Source organism: Falco biarmicus, chromosome 2 (assembly GCF_023638135.1).
Source record: "Falco biarmicus isolate bFalBia1 chromosome 2, bFalBia1.pri, whole genome shotgun sequence".
NCBI lineage: Eukaryota > Metazoa > Chordata > Aves > Falconiformes > Falconidae > Falco > Falco biarmicus.
The window spans coordinates 76,860,120-76,887,474 of NC_079289.1; the positions used below are offsets into that span (position 1 = coordinate 76,860,120).

A 27,355-nucleotide genomic window follows, 5' to 3' on the forward strand; every position below is an offset into this window, starting at 1 on the left:
GAAATGTGAGAAGCTTCTGTACAAGCTGTTTTGATCCCCTGCGGCTCCAAGTTACCAGTTAATGTTGACAAAGCCTATTACTGAGACAATTTGGTTAGAAGTTCTGGGGAACCCCAGAGTTTATTTTCTGGTTACATAAACTTAACTTAAAAAAAATATGTATTTATTATTATTGTTCCCTTCCCCTAGTGCCTACAACATTCCTAGTTTTCGTGCTGGTGCTCAGTTGCTCAGCTCATTGAGTGGATACGCCTATACCAAGCGAGCCTGGAAAAAAGAAGTTCTCGAGTTGTATATGGATCCAGCTTTTTTCCAGATGGACACTTCATGTACTCAGTAAGACATGAGATTGTAGTGCTCTGAGATTCTATTATGAATTTGGAAAGGAAGTCTTTAAAGCAGAATGGCTAATATGGGGAAAAAAAATATTCTGGCTTGTACTTTCTTACAGAATGTAATAATGTTAAAAATGGGTCTCAACCACTAATACTACTAAATACATTCACTTAAATTTTCATTATCGTGCATAAGAATAAATCTGTCTTATGCTGATACTCCCCTTAGTGATTAGGGAACTGCATACAGTATTGCTGGAGGACTTAGAATGTAGTATGTGTTAAACAGGTAAGACTCTGAAGATTGAATACCATTTGGAAACTGTTTCCTTGTATGAAAGGTTTGACCAAAATCTTTTCTGAGGTGAATGTATACCAAAGCTTTCTCTGGTTATCTAATTCTTTCTATATCTTTTCCAGTTGGAGATCCATTATTGATCATCTTCTAACACATGAGAAAACTATGTTTAAAGATTTGATGAGTAAGTATCAGATACTGATAACTTACTTCTACATTAATTTGAAATGTATTTGCATTTAACCTATTGAAGTGCACTTTTAATGTACTAATGTATCAAGAAAATGCAGGCAATGCTGCATCTCCATAATCGACTGTATTGTCAACTTTATTTACAGCTAAAAGCTGTGCTAAGTTTATTCTGTATTTTGATCATGTCTAAAACACACCATAAGTATTTTTGTTCTAGAAATGCTAATGTTGGACTCCCCCATTCACATTTTGCCATAATTTTAAGTTGCTGAAGTGTGACATTTTGCAGCTGTTCCCTGTTAGAAAGCAAGGAGACTTTGGCTAACTTTGGAGGTGCCTGTATACTGGCATCAAGCTGTAGGAATATGGTGCACCAGTACAGAAAACCTTTGAGCAATATGCTTTGACCTCTAATTCAGGTTTGAGGGGAGTGTAGAACAGTAAGTCCTAGGGGAAGGGGTGGGATAGGACCCCTTAAATTTGCGTAGAGCTTCAAAGGAAGAATCAGCTTTAGTCTCTTTTTTCAGGTCTTCTAAAAGAACAGTTGAAGGTTTACAGTGTGAGACTAATTCACCAATCAGTAGACCCAAATCCAAGTTTTTCTTTTTAAAATATTTCAGGACGTAGGAATTATTTTCAGCCCCAAACAAAGGAAGTCTTTATACAGTAGGTAATTCTTATCTTTGTTATAGATATGCAGAGCAGCGCCTTAAAACTGTACCCAAGTTTTGAGCAAAAAGCAATGTTGTTGAAGCGGCAAGCTTTCGCTGTCTTCAGTGGAGAGACGGATCAATATCATCTCTATCTTCCCTTAATACAAGGTAAGATTTGTAATTTAACCTGCCTTTTTTTTTCAGCTGTAACATATATATAAATTGTAAGAAAGGAATGTCACCTGTTTTCCAACACGTACTCCCATTTTTTAAAAGTTTTTAACAAAATTTATGATGCTGTGCATCTTTGAATTCTAACAAATACATAATCTCATTAAGCGGGAGACAGGAATCTGGGTTCCAAAGCCTTTGGTCTGAAAATACAACTGGAAACATGATTATTTAGTGGCAGTCTTCCAGCCACTCTTGGACTATTGTTGTTCTCCTTAAATGTCAGTTTTGATAATATTTTGTCCAATATAAAGCCACCATGTCTTCAGACTTTTTCTGAATCATGGTTTTGTTAATAGAGTTGCAAGGGACTCAACCCAAAACTGATGATGGAGCAAAAATTTTGTTTTGCCACCTCTACATTTTTTATTTCCCAAAGCAACATGCATTCAGGAAAATACTCCTCTCTGTCTGTTTGGGGTTTTTTTTATGTTTACTTCAGAACGACTGACTGAGAACCTCCGTGTTGGGCAGACGTCTATAGTTGCTGCACAGATGTTTCTCTTCTTCAGAGTTCTTTTGTTGAGAATTTCTCCTCAGCATCTAACTTCATTGTGGCCAATTATGGTAACTGAATTGGTAAGGAATAAGTAGTAACTTGAAACTAATTAGTGTGTGTTTTTTCCCGTTTCACCTTTTTCTTCCTCCCAAATACACCCTCTGTTTGAAAAAGGAAATGTTTTCATACATTAGTTTGATAATTTGGGAACAGAATTAACACTGTGATTAGGAAATACCTTTTTGATTACATTAGCAACAAGAGTAGAATTAATCTCTTGCATGGTTTCTTAATTTGTTGCAAATCGTAAGAGTAAACTAAGGGTCTGTGGTTCTACATACAAGATATGTGAAGCCTATCTTTTTTGTGATTGAGTTGTATGAATCTTTCAGCATCCCCATAAATAATTTATTTCTTTAAAGATTCAGACATTTCTACAGCTGGAAGAAGATTTAACTGAAGAAGATGAACCATCAAAGTAAGAATTAACATTTGTCTGGTAGAGAACTTGTGAAAGCTGTGCTTGTTCTGTATCTGCAATTTTTTATTTATTTACTTATTATCTGGGATAGGGAGGAGACAACAGGATTTTTTCTTATTGCACTTGTGTATTTCTAGTACTGATGAATCACAGTTTAGGACTTTTTTTTTTCAGCAGCTAAAATAGTGATATATTAAAAAACTGTTAAGTACCACTTATTAGTTGCATACAAAAAAAGAAGAGATACTAAGTCAGCATTTCGATATTTTAACACGTTGCCATTTTTTCTGAATAGTTTAATTACTTCTAACAGACTTTTATTAATCACAGTGCTTATACAGAACAAAAATAATTTTTGTTGCACACAAGTGCAAGTGCTCATTTGTGTAAATGTGTGCATTTCTCTTTTACTGAATGAAAAACATTTAGTGGATTTATGTTTTAATGGTACACTTCTTAATTGTAACTAACACAGGAGCAACAGCAAAATAAGCAAACAGAAAGTCTTGGGTGATGGCAGTGGATATGACATACAGCAGAATGAGCTGTCCTTGTACTTATCAGCTTGTAAGTTTTTGGACACAGCGCTTTCGTTTCCACCTGACAGGATGCAGTTGTTTCAAATGTAAGTCCTCTAATTACTGACCTGTTCTCTGGGTTGTTACCACTCTTATCCTTTGAAGTAATTACAGATCTACTTTCTTCTAGACTAAATTTTGCCATCAGTTCTTTTTACAAGTGCAGTTATTGATACTTAGGCAGATGTAATTCTGGGTATTTGGAAAAACAATTTGGTCTTGTCAGTGTAGGAGGATCTTACTATCATCATTAACAGATTCTTTAACTTGTTAAACTGGGAGAAGGATGGAGTCTGTTCTTCTTCCTTTGCACACACTTGAGATTTTTTTTTTTTTTTTAGCTAGTTGCATTTAAATACTGGCATGATATTAACATCCTTGTTCATTAAGTTTGGCCCTGGTACTAGCATAAAATTATAGTTATGACAGCTTTCTGTAAACAAACCAGTGCTCTACTAAACTATGTATGATCCGAACAAGGATTTTTTTTCTGCCTGTCTTCTTATCAAGTAATCCATTTGTTTCAGGTACAAATGGGCATTTGTTCCGGAAGTGGACACAGAGTCATCTACTGTGACCTCTCATCTGTTAGAAAATCATCAGGAATGCAGACCACACATTGTGAGAATCATGGATCTGCTGAAGATGAAATACGGGGTAAAGAAAGAATGCTTAACTTGAATCTTTTTGTTTTGGTTCGGTTTTTTATCCATTAAAATCTTATCACTTGTTTAGAAATGGAAGTTAAGTTAGGCAAGAGGTTTTTAGATATTTAATAAAATTCATGAAGCTTTTAAAAAAAAGTGTGAAAAAGCTTTCACAGGTGTATCTTGAAGATGTCAGATTGCTTTTGAGTGTTTCCGTGTTGTTCCCTTAAATCTGCCTCACAGCCAGCCAGTGAAAACAATCTGTCTCTGACAGGACAGTATTTATAAAAAAAAAGAGCATGATTTACTTTGCCAAAAAAGTTTACCGTAATAGCATTTTACATTATCATTAAGGTTTCATATTAATTCTTCCAGAAAAGGAAATAGAGGCATTAGTATTTCTCAGAGATATCTCTGTATTCTGTTGTTTGATAGCTGATTCTGAAGGCTAGTCTAAATGTGCAATCTTCTGAACTTGTGAGTCTTTCGTTTAACCTCGAATCCCACTACAGAAGTAACTCAGTATACCATCTATACAATTTATATTGTAATACAGTTGTAGGCTGTGGATCTCTTAGTATGAAAAAAGGGTATAGTACAGGGTTCAGACAGGCCATTACACCACTGTGTCTTACTGCAAAACCTTTAGTAAATCTCAGTTTATTTGCTTACAGGAAACAAACACCACTGAGGGAATTTCCAAGAAGCACCAATTTCCTCTTTTGAATGTTCACTCTATATCTAGCATCACCCAGCTTATGCCCTTCTTCAAGACTCTGTGTTGTGCATTTACAACAAATGGCAGTGAGTCCCAGAATTCACATGCTTTTGCCTCTCTCTCTCTGGACTATGTTGGCAGTAATGGCACAAAGATCTTGCAACAGCTTGAAGAGAGTGTTGAATGTGACTTCCTTGAAAATATGGAAAGTTAAGCCACACATCGGACACTTGGCTCATGGTGAATAGTGAAAAAAGGGAAAATTTTACTGCAATTAATCTCTCCCCCCCCCCCCAGTTTTGAAAGTACATTTTGTTTTTTCTTCCTGCTGTTGTGGAGTGCTCTTCGATATTCCAGGCTTCTGAGTGGGTGTTAAAAAGCAGGATTCTTCAGTCCGGGGGGTGGGTGGGGGTGGGGGGTGGCGGTGGTGAGTACAGCTTAATGGCAATTTATCATAGCTACTGTATTCTTTTACTTGTTTTCAATGTGAAGGATTAAAGAGATTTTGTAAATAAAGGAAGAATATTTTTGACTTGGTGAAAGTAGCAACTGTACCATTTCACCAGTAAATTCTCAAGTAAGTATTTTAAAACACTTTTGGAACTGTGTTCTGAAAGTAAATTTAAGAAAAAGCTAATATTGCATGTCAGTGTACAGTCCGTTTGCAAAAAAGCCATTTCCTGAGGTTAAAGCCCGCTTCTACTTCTTCTTTCTTTAACTTGTCCTAAAACTTACCAGCTTCTAAACAGATCACCTAAATTTCAAACAGCTGTATTTTATAAGTCTTAGTATTGTGCAAATAGAACTGCAGACTTGCCATGTTTGTAATTTCAACTCTGTACTATAGTAGCATTCTTCAGGATTAGCAATTCTTAAATAAAAGACAAGTATGCATAAAAGATAAACCTATGCAGTAACATTTTGTAATTTACATTACTTGAGGGTTTTTTATTTTAATTAATTGACTAAAAATATTATAATTCAGGTTTTTAAATTAAAAAACTTTTTTTGTTCAGTGACTTAAGGTCACTTTGCAACTTCTGAAATGCAAAAATGAAAATAGTTCTGTAAAAATATAAAGTGCTCTATACCAACAGCCTAATTACAATTAAAATTCTTTTTTTTAAAGAACGCTTTTTATACAAAAGAATGTGTTTGGCTATTCCTAGTTTTAAAAGATATAGGGAGATCATCACAGTGCCATGACCACAGTAATGTTCAAGGTGCATTTTTATTTTGGTCCACGTTTATTTTGGAACTGCACTGCTACTGCCACCCAGGACATGGGAGACAGGGATTAGTTCTACCACCAGACAGCACAGCTGGATGTCTGAAGGACACTTCTGATGGCCAGCAGATAACCACCATCATAGCAACACATACAACAAAAGGCCCAGTAGAGTGTTTTTTTAGATGATGAGGTAGGCTCCACTGAATTTTCATATTTAGTGGATTATCTGACTGAATTTGTAATGCTGATTTGTTTGGGAGGGCAAGTTCATCGTGTTTCATAGTGAAAAGCTTTGCTCTTTTTTTTAAACACCTTTGCCCCCAGAGAAATTGATTTTGTAAGATACACCTGTAGACTGGTATGTGTTACTTGAGTTATTTGGAACATTGTGGCTGAAGTAAATGCGCTGGGTACTGGAACTCACCGCTGTTGGTTTTGCTAATTAAAAGAGGACATACAAAATGCATGGTTTAATGTCACCAGGTTGTGAGGTCAGGGATTATTTTTTTTTCAAAACTCACAAAACAAACATGGAAGGCTACTCTGCAGTGTTTTTACCTACAGATATACGAAATTTACATCTTTGGATTACAAACTAAAACAATGAAACACTGAACAACATGCTTTAATGTGATAACACTGTAATGCTCTATGAAGATAATACTGTAATAGGCTTATGCTAAACTTAGCTAGCTACTTTGCATTTTACAGTTAAGGAAAGTGATAGACTGAAGTGTGATATTGTGTAGTCACTAAGAATGTGCGTTATTTGTATTAATGTAATTTATAATGCTATTGGAATGAGCAGAAGGGAAAAGTTTCACTTTTAAAGCATTACTTGAAAATTGGAATGGGATATTTTTAAAATGTTTGTGTCCATTACTTACATATCTTCAACAATTTTTGAAGATAATATTACTAATATGCAGGATGATTTAGTAGTTTTACTTTCATCTTTCTGGTGGTTGCCTTCCATACTTGGGTATTTCCCTTAAGGTCCTGATGAGATGCTGTTAAATGGGCTATAAAATCTAAGACAACTTTCTGCCATCAAACCTTTTGTTTTACATCCTCCCATAAGCTATAAACCTGTGTATTCACGTAGTTCCTTGCTAAACTGGAGGTGGTGAACCAGTTTCTTCAATTGAGGGTCTTGTCATTCTTCCCCTTGACATGTCCCATTCTGGCTGCCTGTACTTCGGATGTGCAGCGGATCAGCCCTCAGTCACTTCTAGCCAGGCTGGTGAACTTTAAAAACAGAATCTGTGACTTAGTTATACTAACTTCTAAGATTATCTTACTTTCTACAAAAATAGCATGTGCTTCTAACTCCTGCCTTCATACATACGTTTACCTTTTTCCTGTGGTTTTGCAGATGGCTAGTGCTTTAAGTGGCCTCAGATACTTGTGACTTGCAGAATCCTTTCACTGCAGCAGAATCTAATTCTTAAGAAGAAAAAGTTCTTTAAAATTTAGTGTATAAGCAGATCTTGTATCATTACAAATAGCATGTGAATAAGGAAGAAAGTGCTTTCTTCAACTAAAAATCCTTGGGTGGTGGAGGGGGCACAGTTACATAGGCGTGAAGGTATCTCTAGCAGTGTAACTTTATTCCTTTTCTATATGAGACTAACTGTAGTCATTTTACTTATTATGCTACTGCTGTTAAATCCACACGACAGAGGGTTGTACCACTTTAACACTGGTACTGCCAAAGGAGAATAATCTAACTATAGATGAATCTGAAAAACTTTTGCCTGAAACATAGTATCAAGAACAGGAGAGAAAATGCTTTTGCTTTGCTTTATGGTTCTTTTCTTGTTTTCAGAATAACCAAGCTCAGCTTTCTCCTTTTGGATACTTAAGCTTTGAGATAGCATAGCCACAGTGCATGATACACAGGGGGAGCCATATTTAAATATTCAAAATTATTTCATTTTCCTGAAGGAAAAAAAAATAGTAGGTGCAACCAAGGTAACTGTCAAGAACAGCAGAGCTTGAAATGCAGAGCATTAAGTAATTGGCTAAGCGTATTCGATACTGTATGTGAATGCAATTGTAATATTAAATGTTATTTTGAAATACATTTTCAAAGGCAATTCTCATTTTTTCAGACGACCTTTACTGCTCACTCACCAAATGTATGTTTTATCTGATTCTGTAGAAGCTCTCCAATTCTCCGAGGGCTCCGTACGGCCCCGCGGCGCTCCGCCGGGCTCCAGCAGCCGCGGCCCGCCCCCGCCCCCGCGCCCCGGTCGTGCCCGCTCCTCCGTCCCTGTCTCGCATTCTGCAACGTTCCGCCCCGGGACGCCGGTCCCGGCGGTCTTGGGACAAGTTTTCTGGATCCGTGGGTCTGGAAGAACGGCGTAGAGCAGCTGCAGGGAGCAGCCGGTGCGGCGGGGAGGTGGCGGCTCGCCCGGCCCTGCCAGCGCCTCTCCCCGGGAGCCCCGGGGCGGCGGTGCCGGCTTCGGTCCGCGCCCCCTCACACGGCCGGGGCGGGTGCCCTGGCAGCGCTGCCTCTGCGCCGCGGGGACTGCCGCCTACAGCCGAGCTCGAACGTGTGAGGCCCCCAGGAGTGACTTTGCGAGAGCCGCTAGTCAGGCCCCAGCCTCCCCCTGCGGCCCGTACACCGTTCCGTGGCGTCGCGCTGTGCCCCCCGCGCCCCAGAAGCCGTTCACATCCGATCGCACTGCGCACGCTGACAGTCAGCGCCCCCGCTGCCTGCGCGCTGGGCAGCGCCGCTCCGCGCACCGAGCGCCGCTCCCGCTCCGGCGGACAGTGCCGCCGGCTCGCCCGTTTGGCTCCGGCAGGAACGGCGAACCCCCACCGCCGGCAATGGCCTCCGCCGCCGCCGGGGCCCGCCTCCCGCCCTCGGCCCGGGGCCGCCGCCGCCCCGCCCGGCCGCCCCAGCGCGCCACGGGCCGGAAGCGGGAGAGGAGGGGGCGAGGCGGAAGTGCGGGCGCTGGGCGCTCCCCGCTCTCCTTCCCGCCCCGGCGCTCGCTGCGGCACAAAAGATGGCGGCGAAAACACAGGGCGGTATTCGCCTCAGCGCGGTGAGTGGCGCGGGGCGAGCGGGGCGGGGGAGGGCCCTGCGGGGACGGTCTCTCTTCCCCCCTCGGCGGCCCCTGCTACGGGGGTCGGCGCCGTCTGGCCGCCGAGGGGAGCGGCGGCGCCTGTGCGAGGCCCGCGGCGGCCGCGGGGCAGGCAGCGGGCTGGGGAGGAGGGAGCTGCCGTGCCGCAGCGGCCGCCGCTTTCCCGCGGTGAAAGCGAGGAGCGGAGTCTGCCGGGCTGGGGCCGACGCCTCGCCTTTCTGGCGGTAAAAAGTTGTCGGCCGAGTGCTGGGAAGGGCGGGCTCCGGAGCCCTTCGCCCGAGCGCGGGCAGCACCCCCCGCTCTCCGCAGGCTTCTGTCGTCTCAGCTGTCAGCGGCTGTGCCCTCGCCCAGCCCCTGCCGCGCCGTCCCTCGGTCGCTTTGCTGGGGGGACAGCTCCGGGGCGGGTGCCCGGCGGGCCGGGGGCTGTGCTGTACCCGGCGGGGCACGAAGGCGGCAGGGCGAGCTCCGGCCGCGCGGGCGGGGAAGCCACAGCCTGTGGGTGGGTTGCTTTGCTTATGGAGGGCGGGATTTCTAGCCTGTTGTTGTAATGTAGTTAGCTGCGAACGTCGTGACCTCTAATTAGAAGCTTGTAGCTTCAAATCCTAACTACTTTTTGCAGAAGGCGTAATTACATTGTAACAAGGATGATGAACATCCAGGCAATTAAATTCACAACTGTATCGTGCTTTTCAGTCACGGTATTGCTGTCCTTCTGTGGCAATTGGTTGTTTCCTTATTTCTGCTAATACAAATGAAGTTAAAGCTACTTTTTTCAGTTGTTTAATACATCATTCATGAAACAGGATGATTTTTTAAGCCTTTCTGACTTCAGCTATGAAGTCGCACACACCTATATAAGACCAGTAAGTCACACAATTACAAACGTGTACTTTGTAACCTTACTTACAGAGTAGTGCAAAGAAGTTGGGTCACTATAGTAAGTAACTTATGAAACACTTGAGTGAAATATGTATCTTGGTATATTCTCAACACTGCTTAGATTACCTTAATACAAATTGCCATGATTGTAGAGGTTAGCTATAAATGCCATCTATTTGAAGTTCAAGAATTACGCTTTCATTTCAGGTCTCTAATTCTTTTAAGTGTTAGAAATCCACACTTAATCTGATATATTTTGTTATAGAGGTGTTCTCCTTCTTGTTTAGATAACATGATTAAAAAAAAAAAAGAGGTGTCTCTTTGTTTTTAATGCATTATTAGTCTTCTTGACAGGAAAAATGCATCAGCATTAATAATCAGCCTTTGCAAAAAAAACCCTGCATGTCAGTACTCAGACTTTTAACACTTTAAAACTGTTCCCAAATTGAAATCACTTTGGCAAGTTGGACTCATACAGATGAGAAATCTAAGCTAGAGTTGATGCAGCTGGTATCTTTCTGGATTACTTTTAGGATGCTGTTTGTTTTTTGCTTGTCAATAGTCATAACTTAAAACTTCTATTCAGTCTGTTTTCAGTGAAAGCTGTGATTATTGTAGTTTTTTGCTGAAGTGAAGCAGCTGATAGAGTTTTTTAACAGGTTGTGTCCTGCAATGTAAAAGGCTCTATTTTCTAGAGAACAATAGAGAGCTGATGGTCACAGCCCCTTCTGTCAGCAGCTGTTCTTTGGAAATACATTGGGTTTTACCGAAATGTTTCCATTAGTTTCAGAAGAATGTATAAGCAGCACAGGCCTGGTAACTCGTTCCCATTGCTCTGGTGAAATTTTTGCTCTGTTACATGATGAGACAGATCAGGGAAGTGATCCAGGTCAAAATAAGATTTAAAAAATGGTTTTTAATATGGATGCACTCCCTGATGTGGTTCACTAGAATCATGTAACTGGACTAGCATAACTGGGAGGAAGAGAAGGAAAATGGCAGTGAGGTTGTTCCCCAGGAAGTTGTGAAATTCTTCTGTAAGATAAAACAGATTGTTCAGTTGTAATTTAATTTGTGCATGCCTTATGATCTGCAAGGGATAGAAGAGTTCTGATTTTCTTGGAAAACTAACATTCCCAAAGCTGTCTGTCATTTTTGAGAGGTAAACTGCTTTATTCTTAGATATTTGCTGGTCATAATTTTAAGAGATGCTTCTCTTAGTATATAAAAAGACTAAACCACACTGTTTATGCAGTTTGAAGGAGGGGGAAGTTTGTATCTCCAGAAGGAATTTGGCTGCACTTGGTCACTGGAGAAAAAACGAAACCACTAACCAAAACCCACTTAGTAACAAAATATATTAGGCCCAGTGAACAAAGCAACTGGATCGTCTCAGCTACAGCCATGCTAACATAGTGAAAAGGGAGTATTCACTAGGGGACTAACTCTTTCTTACTGTACTTATTGAACTTCAATTATTCATGAGCCCATTAAAGCGGGGCTTTGATGAAATGAAGTGTAAGGGGACAAAATGGGCTTAAATATTTCGTGATGAACTCATCAGGAAATGATGAGTTGCTGCTGACAGCTACGTATGCTCAGAAGCAAACTACAAAGGTAGTGGCCTTAAACCACTATTCTCCATTTTTTAATCTGGTTTTGTCCTGTACCCTTGTTTCAGGACCTTACATGAGCAAATGATGCTATCTACTGTGAGGTAGACTTTCCTGTCAACTACCCTGTGGGATAGCAGCTCACCTTTTGCTGGGGCAGGGGCGTGATACTAGAGCTATTCCCATGTTCTGACCCATGTCTTCTCATTTCACATACACCTGTTCACAAGTTCCCAGTTCCATGTATCGCCTTCCGGCCTTTCTTAAAACCTTACCACTTGAAACAGTGATCCAGAGAAGACCAGCATAATTCTGGTGGGTGTTTACAGAAGATGCTGTTGATTTAAGGTGCCATTCTTTTCAAAGTTAATCACTAGCATGCAGCAGTGAAATAAATGAGGGATGGAGAAGTGTTGTGTTACACTGGCAACATGTGAAGAGATTTTATTGCCAAGCATATGTAAGCTTTGCTTCACAGAATAAAGGACACTTATTCATGACTATGTCATTGTTGGTGATGCAGAGGTTCCTTCATCAGCATTGTCTGGTGATCAGGGGAGGCTCACAACTGTGAGTTCATGTCTTTATGAAAACTACAGTTAGGACTTCTTGCCAGGTCTGTATTGCTGAGGCTGCAATGCCAGCAGTAACTCCAGAGGTCCCAGTCTGCCTTGTGTGTGGTTGGAGTTTTTCACTGGCTAACAGCAGAGAAATATTTTAGCAGCGGGTTCAGCAGATGCTGGATGCTTGAATGTGCATCTGTGTGGTGGAGGGGGGTTTAAGTGTTTTTGTTTTGACAAGGAGGGATTTTAGGCAGGAAGAAAAAAAACAGTTATTTTTTGTGTGTTTTGATTATGAAGCTTAGAAAGCAAAGGAAAAATGCTGCCAGCACTGTGAAAGGGTGAAGTAAATAATGCATAGATCTTAAGATCCACTGAGTTATTGTATGGCAGAAGAAGGAAATCAAAAGATCCTTTTAACCATGTGCCATGGAATATGTTTTCAGTAAAAAGCTTGATGTCATTTTCTTCTTGGATTCTAAATTATTTGTTGGTATCTGTTAGGAATTTGAAAGGGGCACAGTGGCTTTAGCCTGACTCGATTTACCAGGTTTTATAAAACTGGAGTTTTAAAGCACAGATGGCAGTTAAGAGTGTGATGTCTATTCATAACTGTACTCTAGCTCAATGGAGAAATGCAGGGATTAAGTTGCAGTCTGAAAATGTATCCTGTGCTCTTAGGAGCTTAGAATCAAGGGTGAGGTTTCTTGGCCGTTTATGTTGATTTGAACTAGGGCTGCTGCTGCTGCCACCTCCCGCTCTGGAACGTGGCTCGTGGCTCTAGAACTTGCTTGTAGGATTATTCCTTTTTGCTGATAAATGAAATTGGAGACTTGAAGGGGTTGCTTGCTTTTTTTTAGACTTTACTAGCTATGTGAAAGCGCTTGACAGTGTAGTACTGCAAAGCTTACAAAGTATGGATATGTTGTGTGCACACTTTTAAAAATATTTCTATGATCTTATATACACATTATTATATGGATTATATTATGTTTTTGGATGTAACTGTGCTGTACAAAGACTATTTTCAGCATTTATGAATTTGTAGGTACTGCTTTTTATGCCATCAACATAACAATGCTAGCGAGGCTTAAGCGTATATGTGGTTTGTGTTAAAGGTCTTGTAAAAGTACAATTACAGATGGTCTCAGTGATAACGCAGCTGTATCCGTTTCAGCAGTTCAGTTTCTCCAAACAGTGCATTGACAAATCCTAAAGTTATATGAATATTTAGTTCTGGCTTTCCTAGTCTTTTGATCTAGGTGAATAATATATATGAACCCAGGCTTTCATAAAGTAATTGAGAATATTTTTGTCAAGGTAAGTCCCATAAATAAGTACTCTATTTGCATATTCTCATCTAATCCTAGTAGTGGCTACATTCCTCTGGTTCCATCTTAATCATAAGTGAGGGTAAAATGTATGAGAACAAATTGTAAAAGCATAAACCACTAGTCGAGGGAACCTGACGGGTAATTTTGATCAATATGGGTAAAAGGAGCAATGGCATTGGACAGTAAGCAGCTGAGTGTATTAGGTGCTGCTCATTTGTTGGATTAAGTTTAATACTCATGGTTTAAGATGTATGTTTTTGACATTTGAGAGCATGTGCTTCTGTTACTAGATTTGGACTAAGGCTCTGATGTTTTCTGTAACCTCTAGCTAGCATCAGTTTAAAGCAATAGTTCCTTATGTTTTTATAGAGGTAAGGAGGGTTTGGTAAAATGACAACATAACCCGTGCTCAGAATATAGTATGATACTGGGCTGAATTCTGTATTGGTCTTTTGTTTTTAATAGTTGTATTAATATTCCCTTTAAAAGGTGTTAGTATGCCAGTATCTAAAAGTAAATTCAATTACAGCCCTTTGGTAGTGTTGTACAAACCAGCTTAATTTAGTATTACTTTAGTTAACATGTACTGTTTTCTGGCTTGGTGGTGTTGAAGAGCACAAGCTAATGCCATTGTTTGTGGTTTATTTCAGCTTTGTCCAAAGTTCTTGCATACCAACTCTACCAGTCACACGTGGCCTTTCAGTGCAATTGCAGAACTTATAGGTATGTGGATCAATAGTTTGCCTGAGTACTCGATTGTTTGTTATAAACTTTTTCTTCAAGTAAGGAAAGAAGTTGATCCTGTTGTTACTATTCAGAATCTTACAATGTGTTTCTTTGGTACACTCAGATTGACTTTTTCTTTCCTAACAGCATACATACTATCTGACAGCAGTTGCAGAGGCCTTGTAGGATTTGCCAGTTTCTTTTTGCCGAGTTTATTAAGGATTGCCAAATATAGAAGATTCTGAGACCAAGTGAATTCCTTTTCCCTTCTAGTACACCAAATGCAAGCCTACTGCTTTTTGCTATTCCTAGGTCCAGAGCGTAGTAAAGCTGAGTGTGCATTCTAAGGATGTGCGTGCACACTTGTATCCTGTACAGACACAGCTGGCTGCAGACAGATTAGCGCAGACAGGAGGACAGTAACTTTGCAAGGACCCACATAAACACAAGCCGTGCTCAAAACACGAACAGCCCAAATGACTTCATCCTCTTCCTGCTTACTGAATAACCAGGTTTAAAGTTCAGTAGTGGTGCGTACATATATTCTCACTCACTTACCACTCATGTTTACCCATGTTTGTGTGTTTTGCCAAGACCCAGACCTTGGATCTTAATGATTGTTGGTTTCTTTCAGTCTGAGGGTTTGCTAGCAGAACAAATACGTACAGGCACACATTGAGAATAGAGAGCACACTCAAGCAGGAAATAGTTAGAAATAATGTTTAGTTAGAATGTACAACAGAGTGGCATAAGGTCCAACCACGCAAGCATACTGACCAGCAGCCAGCGTGCACGTGATCAGCCTGTTGTTTCCCCCTGCTCATTATACCATTCTTCTCCCATCCACTTTGATCTTTCCCTTTTCTTCGATGCTTCCTCAAAACATCCATAGTAATTTTTGCACATTGTCACAATACTCCTCAAACATCCTAACTTTCTTCTTTTGGGTTATCAAGTTTCTGGCTGAACATCTTTAGGTTTATACTTGTGTTACATATCTGCTATTAGTTAGAATTAATTAACCACATTTGATTTTAATAGGAATATAGAGTTATAAGAAATATTTTAGTGGAATTTGTGTTTGCACAGCAACCGACAGCTACTATGAAATCCTCTGTACAGCCCCGTACCAAGGCCAAAGGGATTGGTCAGAATCACCTAGTAGGAATGTTTAGAACTTAGATAACAGTTTCATGATTGGATGCAGTGTTTACGTGTGGCCTAGGAGAATGTATTGAGATGTCAGAAAGTAGAATTAATGGGAACTGGGGAGAGTCGAATGAAGCAACTCGTAGTTACCTGCCAAGAAACAGTGAATGTAGGTAAAAGGTAATTCTGGCAGGGGGCATCGCGACCACGGACTCATGTACCACCTACCCGAATAATACCCCAGACCCATTTCCAGACCTTTCTAACCTTTACTGTGCAGAATCGGATATGGGAGGAGAGTATGTTAATGATTTTCAGGAAATGCTATGTTTATGCATGAATACTTAATGAATATGTATGAGCAAGTCCTATATAAGCTGTATGATTTTGAAACTTGGTGTGCATTGATCGTGAGAGCACTCACTCGCGCACCCGACTGTTAATAAAGAAGTGTCTGTTTATCTGCATCACATTGGTGTTGATAAGTTTTTTATTCCGAGATTTCGGTAACACTTGAGTGGTTCCTTTTCATGGTCCATCCATCAGTGTCCTAAGACTTCTATTCTTCGGTAGTGTCTCTGTTGTCTGCTGTCAGCCATGGCTTGTGTATCTGTTTAATTTATTAGTTCCTGTTGATTGTCTTGCCATTGATTTTTGAATATTAACTGGATATATTCAGAGTTGATTGTTTCCCTGGGTATGGAATGATTAGCAGACTTTCTTTAACTAGTTCCTCAAAATGAAGGTGTGGTTTGGAAAGACTTGCCAAGCTTATCTAGTAGTTTGCTGTTGCCAGAAGGAGCAGCATTTCTGGTCACACATTCCTTCGCTTCCTTTGCACAAGTTCTGCTGTTGCTAATCCAGAAAACTAACCTAACAAAAGAAAATAAGAGTTTTTCAGCTAGATAAGGCCAGAGCTGTTGCAAAGGAAGAAATAAGAACCATGTGGCTATGGGAAGGGCTGGCTGGTTTGAAGGTAGCAGTATCTTAAGTAATTTCAGCTGTTCACCCCATGCCATACCTGGTTGGAATGATGCTGGATGTGCTGTGCAAGGCAGACAGACTTGTCTTCTTCCTTTGCCTCTGGTTTGTTGTACAAGTTGCTTTAACAATCTTCAAAAGCATAGTAGCATTATACTGGCTGTAAAGGCTTTGAGTTAGACATATTAATTTAAATAATTTTTGTAATCTGTCTTTTGCATGCTATGTGTGGCTATACCATATACCAAATATCAAATAACATGAATAGGGTTGCATTATGGAGGCCTGAATTTTGGTGAATTTACCTAAACCATTAATGGTCTGTATTCTAAAATTTGCTTTTTAAGCTCTAGTTCCTCCTGTCAACTTCTTGATGGTTATGTTGCTGGCTTCTCCCTTTTGTTGATGCTGAAATACATTTTATGAACTTCTTCACTGTGCATGCAATTTGTACTTCATGCTTATAGAAAGCAAGCTACCAAGCTGTGATTCCTTTTTATGGACCACAGTGTTGGCTTGAGCTGTTTATTTATGGCTGTCAGTTGAACCTGCAAAACAGGCAGTGAGGCAGGGGTGCTGTCTTTTGCTGTGCCATCACATCCCACCCGTCATCCTCCATGTGCTTTCCCCTCTTACAAATTCCGTGAATAGTACAGTGCTGGGGAAGGACAGAAAAGAGACGTGGGAAAGTGGTGTTAGGGCAGATGAGATTTAAACTAGCTTTGCTGCCAAGAACTGTCTGTGGAGCCATGGTTTCTGTTTCGCTTGTGGTAGCAACGCTGCAACCTCTTTCAAATCCTGTAAATAGAAAGTTTAGTCTAAAGCATTTTGTACTTCCCATCTGTGAAAAGTCATACATTCTTAGATTTGAACAACTTGCATTAGCAAAATATGTATTTGTGACTGATGTGGTAGCAGAACAGCAACAATTTTTTTCACCTAAATCTGCAGCTGTGGAGTCAAAATTCTAGATTTTGCAGAACTATCTGGGATGCAGGGGAGCTGGGCTTCAGGGTTTTGCTTGTTTTTTCTAGTGTCTCAAACTTAATTATCTGAAGTTGTGACAGTATTGCAAATCTGATCTTTTCCAATTAAAAAGCCTGCAGACCATCAGCAGGCAAGGTGTTGCAGCCATGTGTATTAGTGATGTACCGTTGTCTGTGCTGTGAATAATAACCTAGCCTCCTGAGAGCCAGATGTGAGAGGTGTTTGCATGGCTGGGAGAAAGTAAATACTGCACTAGGTAACTGGGAGGCAGGAAACGAAAGTAGAAACTTGTTCTGGTTTCATTTTCTATTCTCGTGTTTGTGCCACTCATCTCTGCCTACGTTTTTGCCTATATGTTACTGGCATCTCTAATAGCTGGGAAACTGCGCATTGTTTTCAGGCAAGGTTTGCCAGGTTTTGATGTAACTGTTTCATTGTAATGCTTTGATTTAGTGATGTCATCTGTAAAGAAGAGACTGGTTTAAGAGATTTAGTTTTTAGCATAACACGTACTTCATTAAAAACTATGGCTTCTTGTTTCTGTACAAAAGTTGACTAATATTCAGTGACTTAGTTGAGAAATGTATATCTGTGCCAGCACAAAATTTCTGCAACTACATTGCAGACCTAACTGCAGAGCTGAAAAATGGCTGCAGTTTTAGATCTCCATTAATTTAGCATGTGACTATTCAGGGTCATAGGCCCGTGATTAGGGAGCTATGTTAAGCCACCATATTCACCAAATAAATGTATGTGCAAGCATAGCACCATAGTAAAGTTCAGGACAGCTATTCCTTAAAGCTGTTTGGCAGTGTTGAAAGACTACCATTTGGCAGATTGATTATATATGTATTCGTGCTAGGTAAGGCTCTGTTGCATGCTACATGTGGATTTAAGTAACTTTGGAAGAGTTAATGTCTGTCATCTTCACTGAAATTAAACTCTTTAAACAGTTCAAGTGTGAATGTATTTTAATTTTTGCTTTTTAGTGTCCCACCCTTGTCTGCTTTCTTTCTCTTCAGATAATTCTTATGATCCAGATGTGAGCGCTAAACAGATATGGATAGACAAAACGGTGATAAACGACAATATATGCTTGACATTCACAGATAATGGAAATGGTATGAACTCAGAGAAGCTGCACAAAATGCTAAGGTAGATAACGTCTTTTGCAATTTTTTTCTTGTAAAAATTCCAGTGTCTAGTTCTGTTATTGCTCAGCTTATTCTTTTTTCCCCAATGTAACTGATTAATTTTGTTCATGATCTTAACATTTCTAAAGATGAGCAATTACCCAAGTGACACTCTAGAATAGACAGATGCTAGTAAAACTTTGATACAACTTTGTCAGTGTATCTTTATCTCATAATTTCCTTTTATCCTTTCTGTCAGCCTTCCCAGTTAACTTTTCTGTACAGTGGTTGTGCTGTGTAAACTCTTTGTAGGGCCCTTTAGTGGAGCTAAGGAGAATTCAGTTAAAACCCTTTGGAGTACTGAAAATAGAAGGTATTGAGGAAAACTTAAAGGAATGATAATTATATTGATGTTGTTTATCTATTTAATATTCTGTAGGGGTTGAAATGATCTTTCTGCAACTTTTATTTCTACCGGTAGCAAAGAGGGTGCTGTTCAGTTTTTCTTATAGTATGAAAGTATTGCTCTGCCTGCAGATAAATCTCTGGCCTTAAACTTGACCAAGTTTGAATTCAAACTGGTATTTTTCTTTTTCTGTTAGATACCATCATTAATAGCTTGTTTGCTAAATTTAGTGTTCTGTATACAATTGCCTGTTTCACTTTAAATGTAGCATGTAGTTACTAATGGAAAATCTGTAGATCACATATTTTTCAAGCAGGGTGGCAGGGGGGAAGAGCTTTAGGTTTTTTCTTAGTTATCCTGTGGCTTCACAGTAAATACTATTAGAATCCCATAAGAACGCTTATTGCATAATTCCAGACAGATTATATTTCTTTTCCATACTTAATGATGAAAGTAAATTTCCGTGAATTCTTGCAGTGTGGTTTTAGTGATGTTATACAGGTGACTTTCAGGGTTTGCTTAACTGTACATTGTCTAATTGTACAGTAGGCCCCCGTCTCCAAAACAAGAGATTCAGTCATTGTGTTTAAGTCTAATTTGGTAAATCTTGCCTGCATCTTTAGGGTTTTCAAGTTTTATAGGAGTTATTACACTCTTCTAATGTTTTCATATGTTTCAGCTTTGGTTTCAGTGAGAAATCTGTGATGAATGGCCGGGTTCCAGTGGGACTGTATGGAAATGGGTTTAAATCGGGCTCCATGCGCCTGGGAAAAGATGCAATAGTCTTCACCAAGAACGGAGAAACCATGAGTGTGGGCATGTTATCTCAGACTTTCCTTGAAGTCACCAAAGCAGAACATGTCATGGTTCCTATAGTGACGTTCAACAACCAACATATCCTTTCAGCAGTTTCTGAATGAAAAGTTGTTGGTACATGCAAAATTTGGGTGATATATCAGTAAAGGAAATCTTGTCTAGTCTTATGGATAGGCTAAATAAACTATAAGATGAGAGGAAGCCTAAAATAAGTTAAATCCTTTAAATTTGTAGGAGCTCTGAGATATGGAACGAGAACTTGTGAAGGTGAGTACAGGATACCGTTGTAGAATTATCCTCATAATCTGAAATCAAATTTCATTCGAAGTTACTCTCCTTGACATAATGCTTACGACAGATAAGTGATCCAGCAGAATCCAAAAACAGCCTGAAGGCCATCTTAACACATTCTTTATTTTCTACTGAGGAGAAATTACTGGCAGAGCTAGATGCTATAATAGGGAAAAAAGGAACAAGAATTATCATTTGGAATCTTAGAAGGTAAGGTGAAGTCCAATCTCTTATATCTCATTTAGTTTATCTTTCAGTGTATGCAAACATACAAGGGGTTTTTTTTGCGGAATAATTCCGAAAGACTGTGGGCAGTTAGCTGTAACTGGCAAACTAGACTCAAACTCACATGATTAAGGGACTTTAACGTTGCATGAGAGCTGTTGCTAATATCTCAAGTAACAAAGCAGAGGGAAGGAGAATGTAAAGGGCTTCATATTTTCCTTTTGTAACATGTTGCCTTTGCCAGAGGAAAATTAAAATTGGCAAATTATAAATCTCTTATTTCAGACCTATGAAATTGTGAATGCAAAAATTCAAACAGAAACCCATTTGTATGTACAGGCAAGTATTACTGGCTTTTGGAGTCAGCAGTGTCCTTCTAGAGGTATATAGGCTTTGTGCCTTTAACTGTGATAGCACAAATTGGTTGGGAAGATGATGTCTTGTACTATGTTGTTAAGTGTGTAGCTTACTGTAGTTTTAAATACTGAAATGACAAGGTATCCAGAGGAAGCAATTTTGAACTGTTTCAGTCACGTGGATTTGGCAAGAAACTAGCTTGGGGTTTAGTTTCTTACCTTTGTTGTTGCCCATCGGGGAGAGAGCAGGAAACAACACCTGAATGAGTATAGATTGAATGTTACAGAACAAAATAAATTTCAGTCAGTTATAGCAGGTCAAAAGTTTGGGTTTCTTTTTGTTTCATTAATTTCTTGTGAGTATTAGAGCCCCAAATCACTTCTAGCATAGGAGATTTTAATACAAGAAAGCTGGAGGTAATAAATGTATTGTTAATTCTGGTTGTTTCCGCTTGCCATCTGCTCCATAAGAAAAGCTTCACCTCCTTTATTCTTCAGAAACAAATTTGCATTGCCCAAGTAGACTTTAATTTATTTTTAGGTATGAACTTTTTTAGGAATGTGCATCACTTTATTGCTTGAGCAGAAGAAAATACAGTGAACTCAGCTGACTGGGCAGCCTAACTTTCATGTTCTGAGTTTCGGAGTGTATTTATGGGAAGTTGTGGGAAAGAACACTTTGCGGGGGTTTATGTTGTTTCTAATGTGTTGTAATCATATCTACTGAAACAGCTCTGGGTTTTTTTAAAAATTATTGAAAGACTTTATATCTGGAATATTTGCACCAACTATGATAGCTCAATGTTGTGCAGAGGTACTGCCAGTATACTTCATTATATATATCTGCAACTAAATATAGTATCGACATCTGGTGGTTGATCCAATAAGAAATTGTGATAATTATTTAATTGGAAAACTGTGGTGAGCCTCATTTTTGCAGCATTAAAAATCTTAGTAGTGTTCAGAAATCTTGCATTTAGAAGGAATGTGTGTGTCTTGGTCCCTCAGAATTTAAAGCTGATACTGACCACTTTTATTTTTGAAGCATGACCTGTTTAGAATTAAGTTAGAAACCACAAGTATCACACTTGCTCTCGCTTCTCTTGTATTCCTTGAATATCAGGAAGGAACTGGTGAACTTTGTTTATGTGAATTTTAGCAAATATATGAGGAAAACCACCATGGCTCAAAGGAGTTCCCTTTCTCTTGAATCTTACATGTACTGGGTCCACCACAATATCATACCTTGTGTTGACTTTTTTTCCCATAATATATACTTTTTTAAATCTTATTTCTTAGAGATAAAAATGAAAAAACAGAATTTGACTTTGACAAAGATAAATACGACATCAGAATTCCAGAAGACTTAGATGAAACAGGCAAAAGAGGATATAAAAAACAGGAGAGACTGGACCAGATTGTTCCAGAAAGTGACTACTCGCTGCGAGTATGTATAATATTTTTAAAAGGATTTGTTTATTTTTGGAAGCCGGAGGCTGTATGTTTTTGGTTTAATATATAAGGTATTTACTACAGAAGTGTTGATTGGAGGGAGGACCAATGTCAGAATTTAAATGTTAGGGCAATATGTCAATACTGATTTTGAAAATTGAAGATGGAATGTATTTTTGAACTTGTGTAAACAATTGCTGTTTATTTAGGAGAAAATTGGTGCGGTTTATGTAGTCTTGCAAATAACTTTTGCTGTTAAATGTAGCCATTGTTATCCACGAAGGAGCAAGAGGGAAATGAAATTGGTTGCTTCAGAAATTAGGGGAGAGGGGGGTGGTTGTCAGCAGAGTAAGCATTTGATTGTAGTGCAGATCTACATGCATATAGTACTGACACTATGCCTGTGTGGATCTTTTAAAACAGATAGGTTTAGGTTGGCAAAGTGTTATTTCTAGGTGTTGAAAAGAGGTAGAGATATTGGGAAGCAGCTTCATTGTTTGAATGTATGCAGGCAGACAGGGACAAGGCTTTTCTGTAGACTAATTGATAGGACCATTGTCTCCCCTACTGATTCATAAGCCTTGAAGGCTTCTTTTTATAAGAAAGTACATCTGGAATTGCTAGGTGTTCTGGACACCTCTTGTAGTTGATATTCAGACCTATTATTCCAGTTGAACTAAAACCTTCAGTTATTGAGATACTGAAGTCCTATATCTAATTCAATCATTAGAAGTTGTAAATATAATGATAAATGAAATGCAGATTAGAATTCAAATATCTAGATGTTTATAAGAAGATTTGCATAGCTATTATCAAGCTATGTTAATATGCAGTCCTTTGAAAGAAAGTTAATTACACATGCTTTTGTTTGTTATTTTAAAGTTTGTAGTAGAATTATTAAGCTTTCAATAGGGGATAAGAAAAGAGGCATTTGTGTTTGGGAGCTCTTTTAAAGGTAAAACTGCATCTTCAGACAGTTGATTAACTTGTCATATTCATAAAAGTTGCCCTTCAATTGCTATTCATTTAATTTGTCATATGTATGCTTATTATGCACACTCGCATTTCTTATTTTTCTGGATTTAAGTTTGGAAAAAAACACATTTCATAAAATTTAATCAAAACTTGAGTTTGTCTTCTAAACACAATATGTATTGCAACATATCTTGAGGTTTCTGGTTTTTTTTAATAACGGGAGTTACTGTATGTTTTATAGGCTTATTGCAGTATTTTGTATCTGAAGCCAACAATGCAGATCATTCTGCGAGGACAAAAAGTGAAAACACAGCTGGTTTCCAAAAGCCTTGCCTTCATTGAACGTGATATATATAGGCCAAAATTTTTGAATGTATCCTTTGCTAATGTTTACATCATCGCACGCTAAATTTAATGATGTTACTGTTAATGTAAGCTGTCTGGATTCAGTTATGTGGTATTTCTTTAAATTTTTTTGTAAGACATACTGGAGGAATTATCTCAATCTAAAAAAAGAAAGTTCCAGGACCCAGTTTAGAATGAACACTCAGAGTAACTATAACTTTGTAATACATGAGATTAACCAGATTTTTCCTTAATATCTGGTAAAAGGCTAAAACAGTAAGAATTACTTTTGGATTTAACTGCAGAAACAAAGATCACTATGGAATAATGATGTACCATAAAAACAGACTCATCAAAGCTTATGAAAGAGTTGGCTGTCAGTTAAAGGTAAGAAATTAAAGCTCAAAAATGTTTTAACATCTTTAGAAATAATTTTCGCTGCAATGCTGATTTTAAAAAGAATGCAGATGAAAACTAGGTTGTTGATGTATCCTTTACAAAACTGCCATTTTAGTTTGTGTAGCAGTTAAAAATTGTATCAAATTGTATGCAGTTGTTCTAATGTTTGTGTTTAAAACTTAGCTTGTTACACAAAATACGGGGCTGAGCATATATTTCAGGACAAAAAAGAGGAGTGGAACAGAGGATTTTTTTATTTAGGGGGTTTGTGTTGAGAGTTCCTTTTTCGAGAGGAGTCATAAGCCAGAAAATTGTTTTTACCTTTTATATATAGCTTATAATGACCTCTGACAAACTCTTGCAGTATTAGCATAGAATATATATTGTTTTTCCTGATAGATCTTAATTTTTTTTTATAGGCAAACAACATGGGTGTTGGTGTAGTTGGAATTATTGAATGCAACTTCCTAAAACCAACCCATAACAAACAAGATTTTGACTACACAAATGAATACAGGTAGATGTATATTTTTATGTGGACTTTCTATCGAATAGTGCTGTTCACTGTGAAATACTTGCCATAAAGACTTCTTTTCTAAATAGTGAGACAAAAAGTTTATGTTCCATCATTAAACTGCATGTCTGTTCTGAACAGTTGAGGTGGGATGTGTAAGTCTACACTGGTCATACTGCATTCATTGATATCCTAGATTTCACTGACAGCACATACACACAACTTACTACTAAGTCCCCTAAAAGTGGTTGGTTGCAATTCTGCCCCTCACTGGTTGTAAAATGAGCACAGGATAACTCACTGAGATGTGGATACTAGTATGGCACATAAATAAAATTGACAGATGAATCCCATACTATTAACTGTTCATAACAATTTTGGTTTGGTCTTTTTTTTTTCAAAAAACAGTTGGATATTTTTGAGCCCTTTTCTTTCCTAAGAGTGGACTTGAATGCCCTTAAGTCCTCTGCTCCCTGATAGAGCGTTTAAAATACCTGACATCCTAAGGTAGCAGTGATTTGGGACATTGTTTTGTTCTAGTTTTTATTTCTAACTTGGGGTTGCCGCTTTTTCACATCCCATCAGTCAATATCTAGTGTGATACTTCCTGTAGCTAAACTGAACCAGACTGGGAATCTAGTCTGACTTAAGATTTTCAGAGATGATAATTTTTGTTAAACTAGTTGAATTTCCTGGTCTCTTTACACTGCTCTGCTGTGAATCAGCTATGCTGGCATTGTGGAAGGAGACTTGTGGGGAAGGAAGGGCTAGAGGGTTTGAGTTACCTATGCAGATTTCAAGCTGAGGTGTAAGAACTGTCCAAGGAAAATTTCTGAATACAGACCTTGAGAATTGTTCCATTCAGTATTGCTTTCTTTCCTTTCATGATGACAAGGCTATTTTGTGTTTTCTGTGCTGCTTTGTCTTAAGGGGTATTAGGAGCGGCCACCTCCTCCAGCAGCACTGTCCCAAGACTCCTTCCTACTCAGCCTGGGGTCCCGGAGTTTCTGCTCAAGCTGATCTCAGGCCCTCTTACCTGCTTCACATGTTCCCTACACGCTGGCTAGTGCAGTTTGACATTTGCTAGCAAACGTCATGCTCACACACTCGTACCTCAGACACTCTGTATTCACAAGTCCCCCTGGTGTACCAGCACCAACCCTTGCCTGCCTGATACCCTTGCCTGGACCTGGCACCTCTTATTCACTGTTGGGTCCAGTTTGGAGTTTGCTACTAAGTGCATGTGCACACTCTATGCGCACTGGGGCTGGGGAAGATGCAGACACTTATCCCCCTGCCAGCACCAGGCACATGGGCTGTTACCACAGTCTTCCAGCTGCCTGCACTGAGCCCATTACTCATGCTAGCCCACCCCAGGAGCCAGTTATTGGGGAACATGCTGTTCCTGCCTCAGTGGGGGGCAGCTGAGACCCCCCCCCCATTTGCTCCAGTAGCTGACACCACACACCTGGTCCTGACTCCAGGAGCTGGCACCAAATCCATTCGCACATACAGAGTTCTCACCAGTAGCTGGCACTTAGTCCTTGCCATACACACATGATTGAGAATGAGATTATGTAGACAGTTAAGAAAATATTAAATAAGAAGATAGGACAGACTGCTATGATCAGGCTGAGGGCTGAGCCAGACAAATGTACTGAGTGACTACATGCAACCAGCTCCTTTTATATCCTTTTCTCTCTATCCCATTCTGTTCCTCCCTGCGTCCCCTTCCCATGCACATTGCCTCATCAGTTGGCCATAGTTCCACTGACCCCCTCCAAACATCCTGGACCCTCAGGTTTGCATCTTTATCAAGCTGCAAAATCCCAGTTTGCCTTCAGTTTCTTGATAGCCTATCAAGAATTAGTGTGACTGACCAGGTTTGTTTCTGGTTATTGTCTTTGTTAATGATAATTGGTCAGATTTTACAACTCTCTGTGTGTGTCTCCTTTCCTTATCCTCCCAACTGAAAAAATAAACATTCTCACACTCCACAGTTAGTGTGCTGACTAGGTTTGCTCTTACCACAACCTCGCTTGTCCTGTAAGTTCTTGTTATGGTTCCTTTGGACCATATGCCCCTAAAGGAGCAGGGACTTCCCTTCCGTGTGCACTAACACTTGCTTTCAACATGGACTTAGAAATTCAGGGTATTGACTTGCAAACATAGGTGGATTAACTTTGGCAGAAGTCATTAGCTTTTTCGAGGTGCATGTTTTGCCCTTCAACCAGTTGTGTTCCAGCTTCCACTGGCAACCTGAATGGTCTACAATGCCTTTCCTGAATTGCTGATTTATACATAGGCTCTGCATATAAAGATAACCCAGAAACCACACCAGAGTGCTGTAATAAACAAAGCTGTTAATTGCAGTAATTGAGTGGCTATAGCAACATAAATCTGGTCGTTCCTGCTGTTGAAAGAGCAGCCCTCTGGAGCAGGAGCAGCAAGCAGTGGCTGTTACAGCCACTATAGTTCAGTTCGCCTGTATCTAAATGGCACCCACAGTTTGTGCTGCTCTCTGCAGTGATACTGCCAGCTTTAGGGACTTCCTGTGTTTCCACTGTCACTGTGCTAGCAGAGCTGTTAACGAGAACATACGGTAGAGCAGATCAGGGAATTGGTCAAACTGGAAAATAGCTCGTGTCAGCTTTTTTCAATACAGATGTCTTCTGAACCATTTCCTGTAGGGTGGCACTAACAGTTCCTTTGGCAGAGGAGGAATTGGGAACACCATAGGATAGTCGTTTGTGTTGACTAGGCTTTGTGCTATGTTCTCACAGGCTGGCACAGTGAGCATTGAATGTTTTTTACTTTTTTCTTTTTACACTTGTAATGCGAGCATAGAGATACTACACTTGAAAAATCTTTCATAAAGGTTTTTCTGCAAAGAGTGCTGCAGGTACCTTTCCAGCCCAAAACAGAAATATAAAACTTAAAAGTCATGATCAGTATAAGCTGATCTGCCCTTCTTCCCTCTCCAAAAGAGAGAAGTGATCCTATGCATGTGTTGCTGCTCATTTCTGCCCTTGTGGTACTTCATTTTTCTGGCACAGTAATTTGTGACTTGGGTACAGAGGTGAACTAGATCAAAGCTCTCTAGATTAGACTAATTCACTGCATGAACGTTGTGTTAGTTCAAGGGACAGGGTGGAATAGATGTTGGAATAAGCCAGGCAGGGAGGGACTGACTTTCAGTCTCTGGTTACCCAGCCACTTTACTCCGATGTAAATTCAGCATGCTGATAAGAAGCAGTCT

General features: G+C 39.5%; 2 protein-coding genes across 4 annotated transcripts in view; both read left to right on the forward strand.

The window, feature by feature from the left end:
• DOP1B (DOP1 leucine zipper like protein B) overlaps positions 1–7,949 on the forward strand; it is a 51,860-nt gene extending 43,911 nt beyond the window's left edge. For both annotated transcript variants that reach the window (XM_056329899.1, XM_056329898.1), the window contains exons 30-37: positions 190–336; positions 756–817; positions 1,518–1,646; positions 2,152–2,288; positions 2,631–2,686; positions 3,165–3,314; positions 3,795–3,924; positions 4,589–7,949. In XM_056329899.1, coding sequence (XP_056185874.1) covers positions 190–336; positions 756–817; positions 1,518–1,646; positions 2,152–2,288; positions 2,631–2,686; positions 3,165–3,314; positions 3,795–3,924; positions 4,589–4,846 — 1,069 coding nt within the window. In that variant the 3' untranslated portion in view covers positions 4,847–7,949. The remainder of the gene's footprint in view (positions 1–189; positions 337–755; positions 818–1,517; positions 1,647–2,151; positions 2,289–2,630; positions 2,687–3,164; positions 3,315–3,794; positions 3,925–4,588) is intronic.
• Positions 7,950–8,762: 813 nt separating this feature from the next.
• MORC3 (MORC family CW-type zinc finger 3) overlaps positions 8,763–27,355 on the forward strand; it is a 29,886-nt gene continuing 11,293 nt past the window's right edge. The window contains exons 1-9 of one of the 2 annotated variants that reach the window (XM_056329900.1): positions 8,763–8,916; positions 13,992–14,064; positions 18,207–18,339; positions 19,403–19,615; positions 19,891–20,040; positions 21,711–21,858; positions 23,080–23,211; positions 23,451–23,570; positions 24,002–24,099. In XM_056329900.1, the coding sequence (XP_056185875.1) occupies positions 8,878–8,916; positions 13,992–14,064; positions 18,207–18,339; positions 19,403–19,615; positions 19,891–20,040; positions 21,711–21,858; positions 23,080–23,211; positions 23,451–23,570; positions 24,002–24,099 (1,106 nt within the window). In that variant the 5' untranslated portion in view covers positions 8,763–8,877. The remainder of the gene's footprint in view (positions 8,917–13,991; positions 14,065–18,206; positions 18,340–19,402; positions 19,616–19,890; positions 20,041–21,710; positions 21,859–23,079; positions 23,212–23,450; positions 23,571–24,001; positions 24,100–27,355) is intronic. The other variant, XM_056329901.1, reaches the window with a different exon arrangement.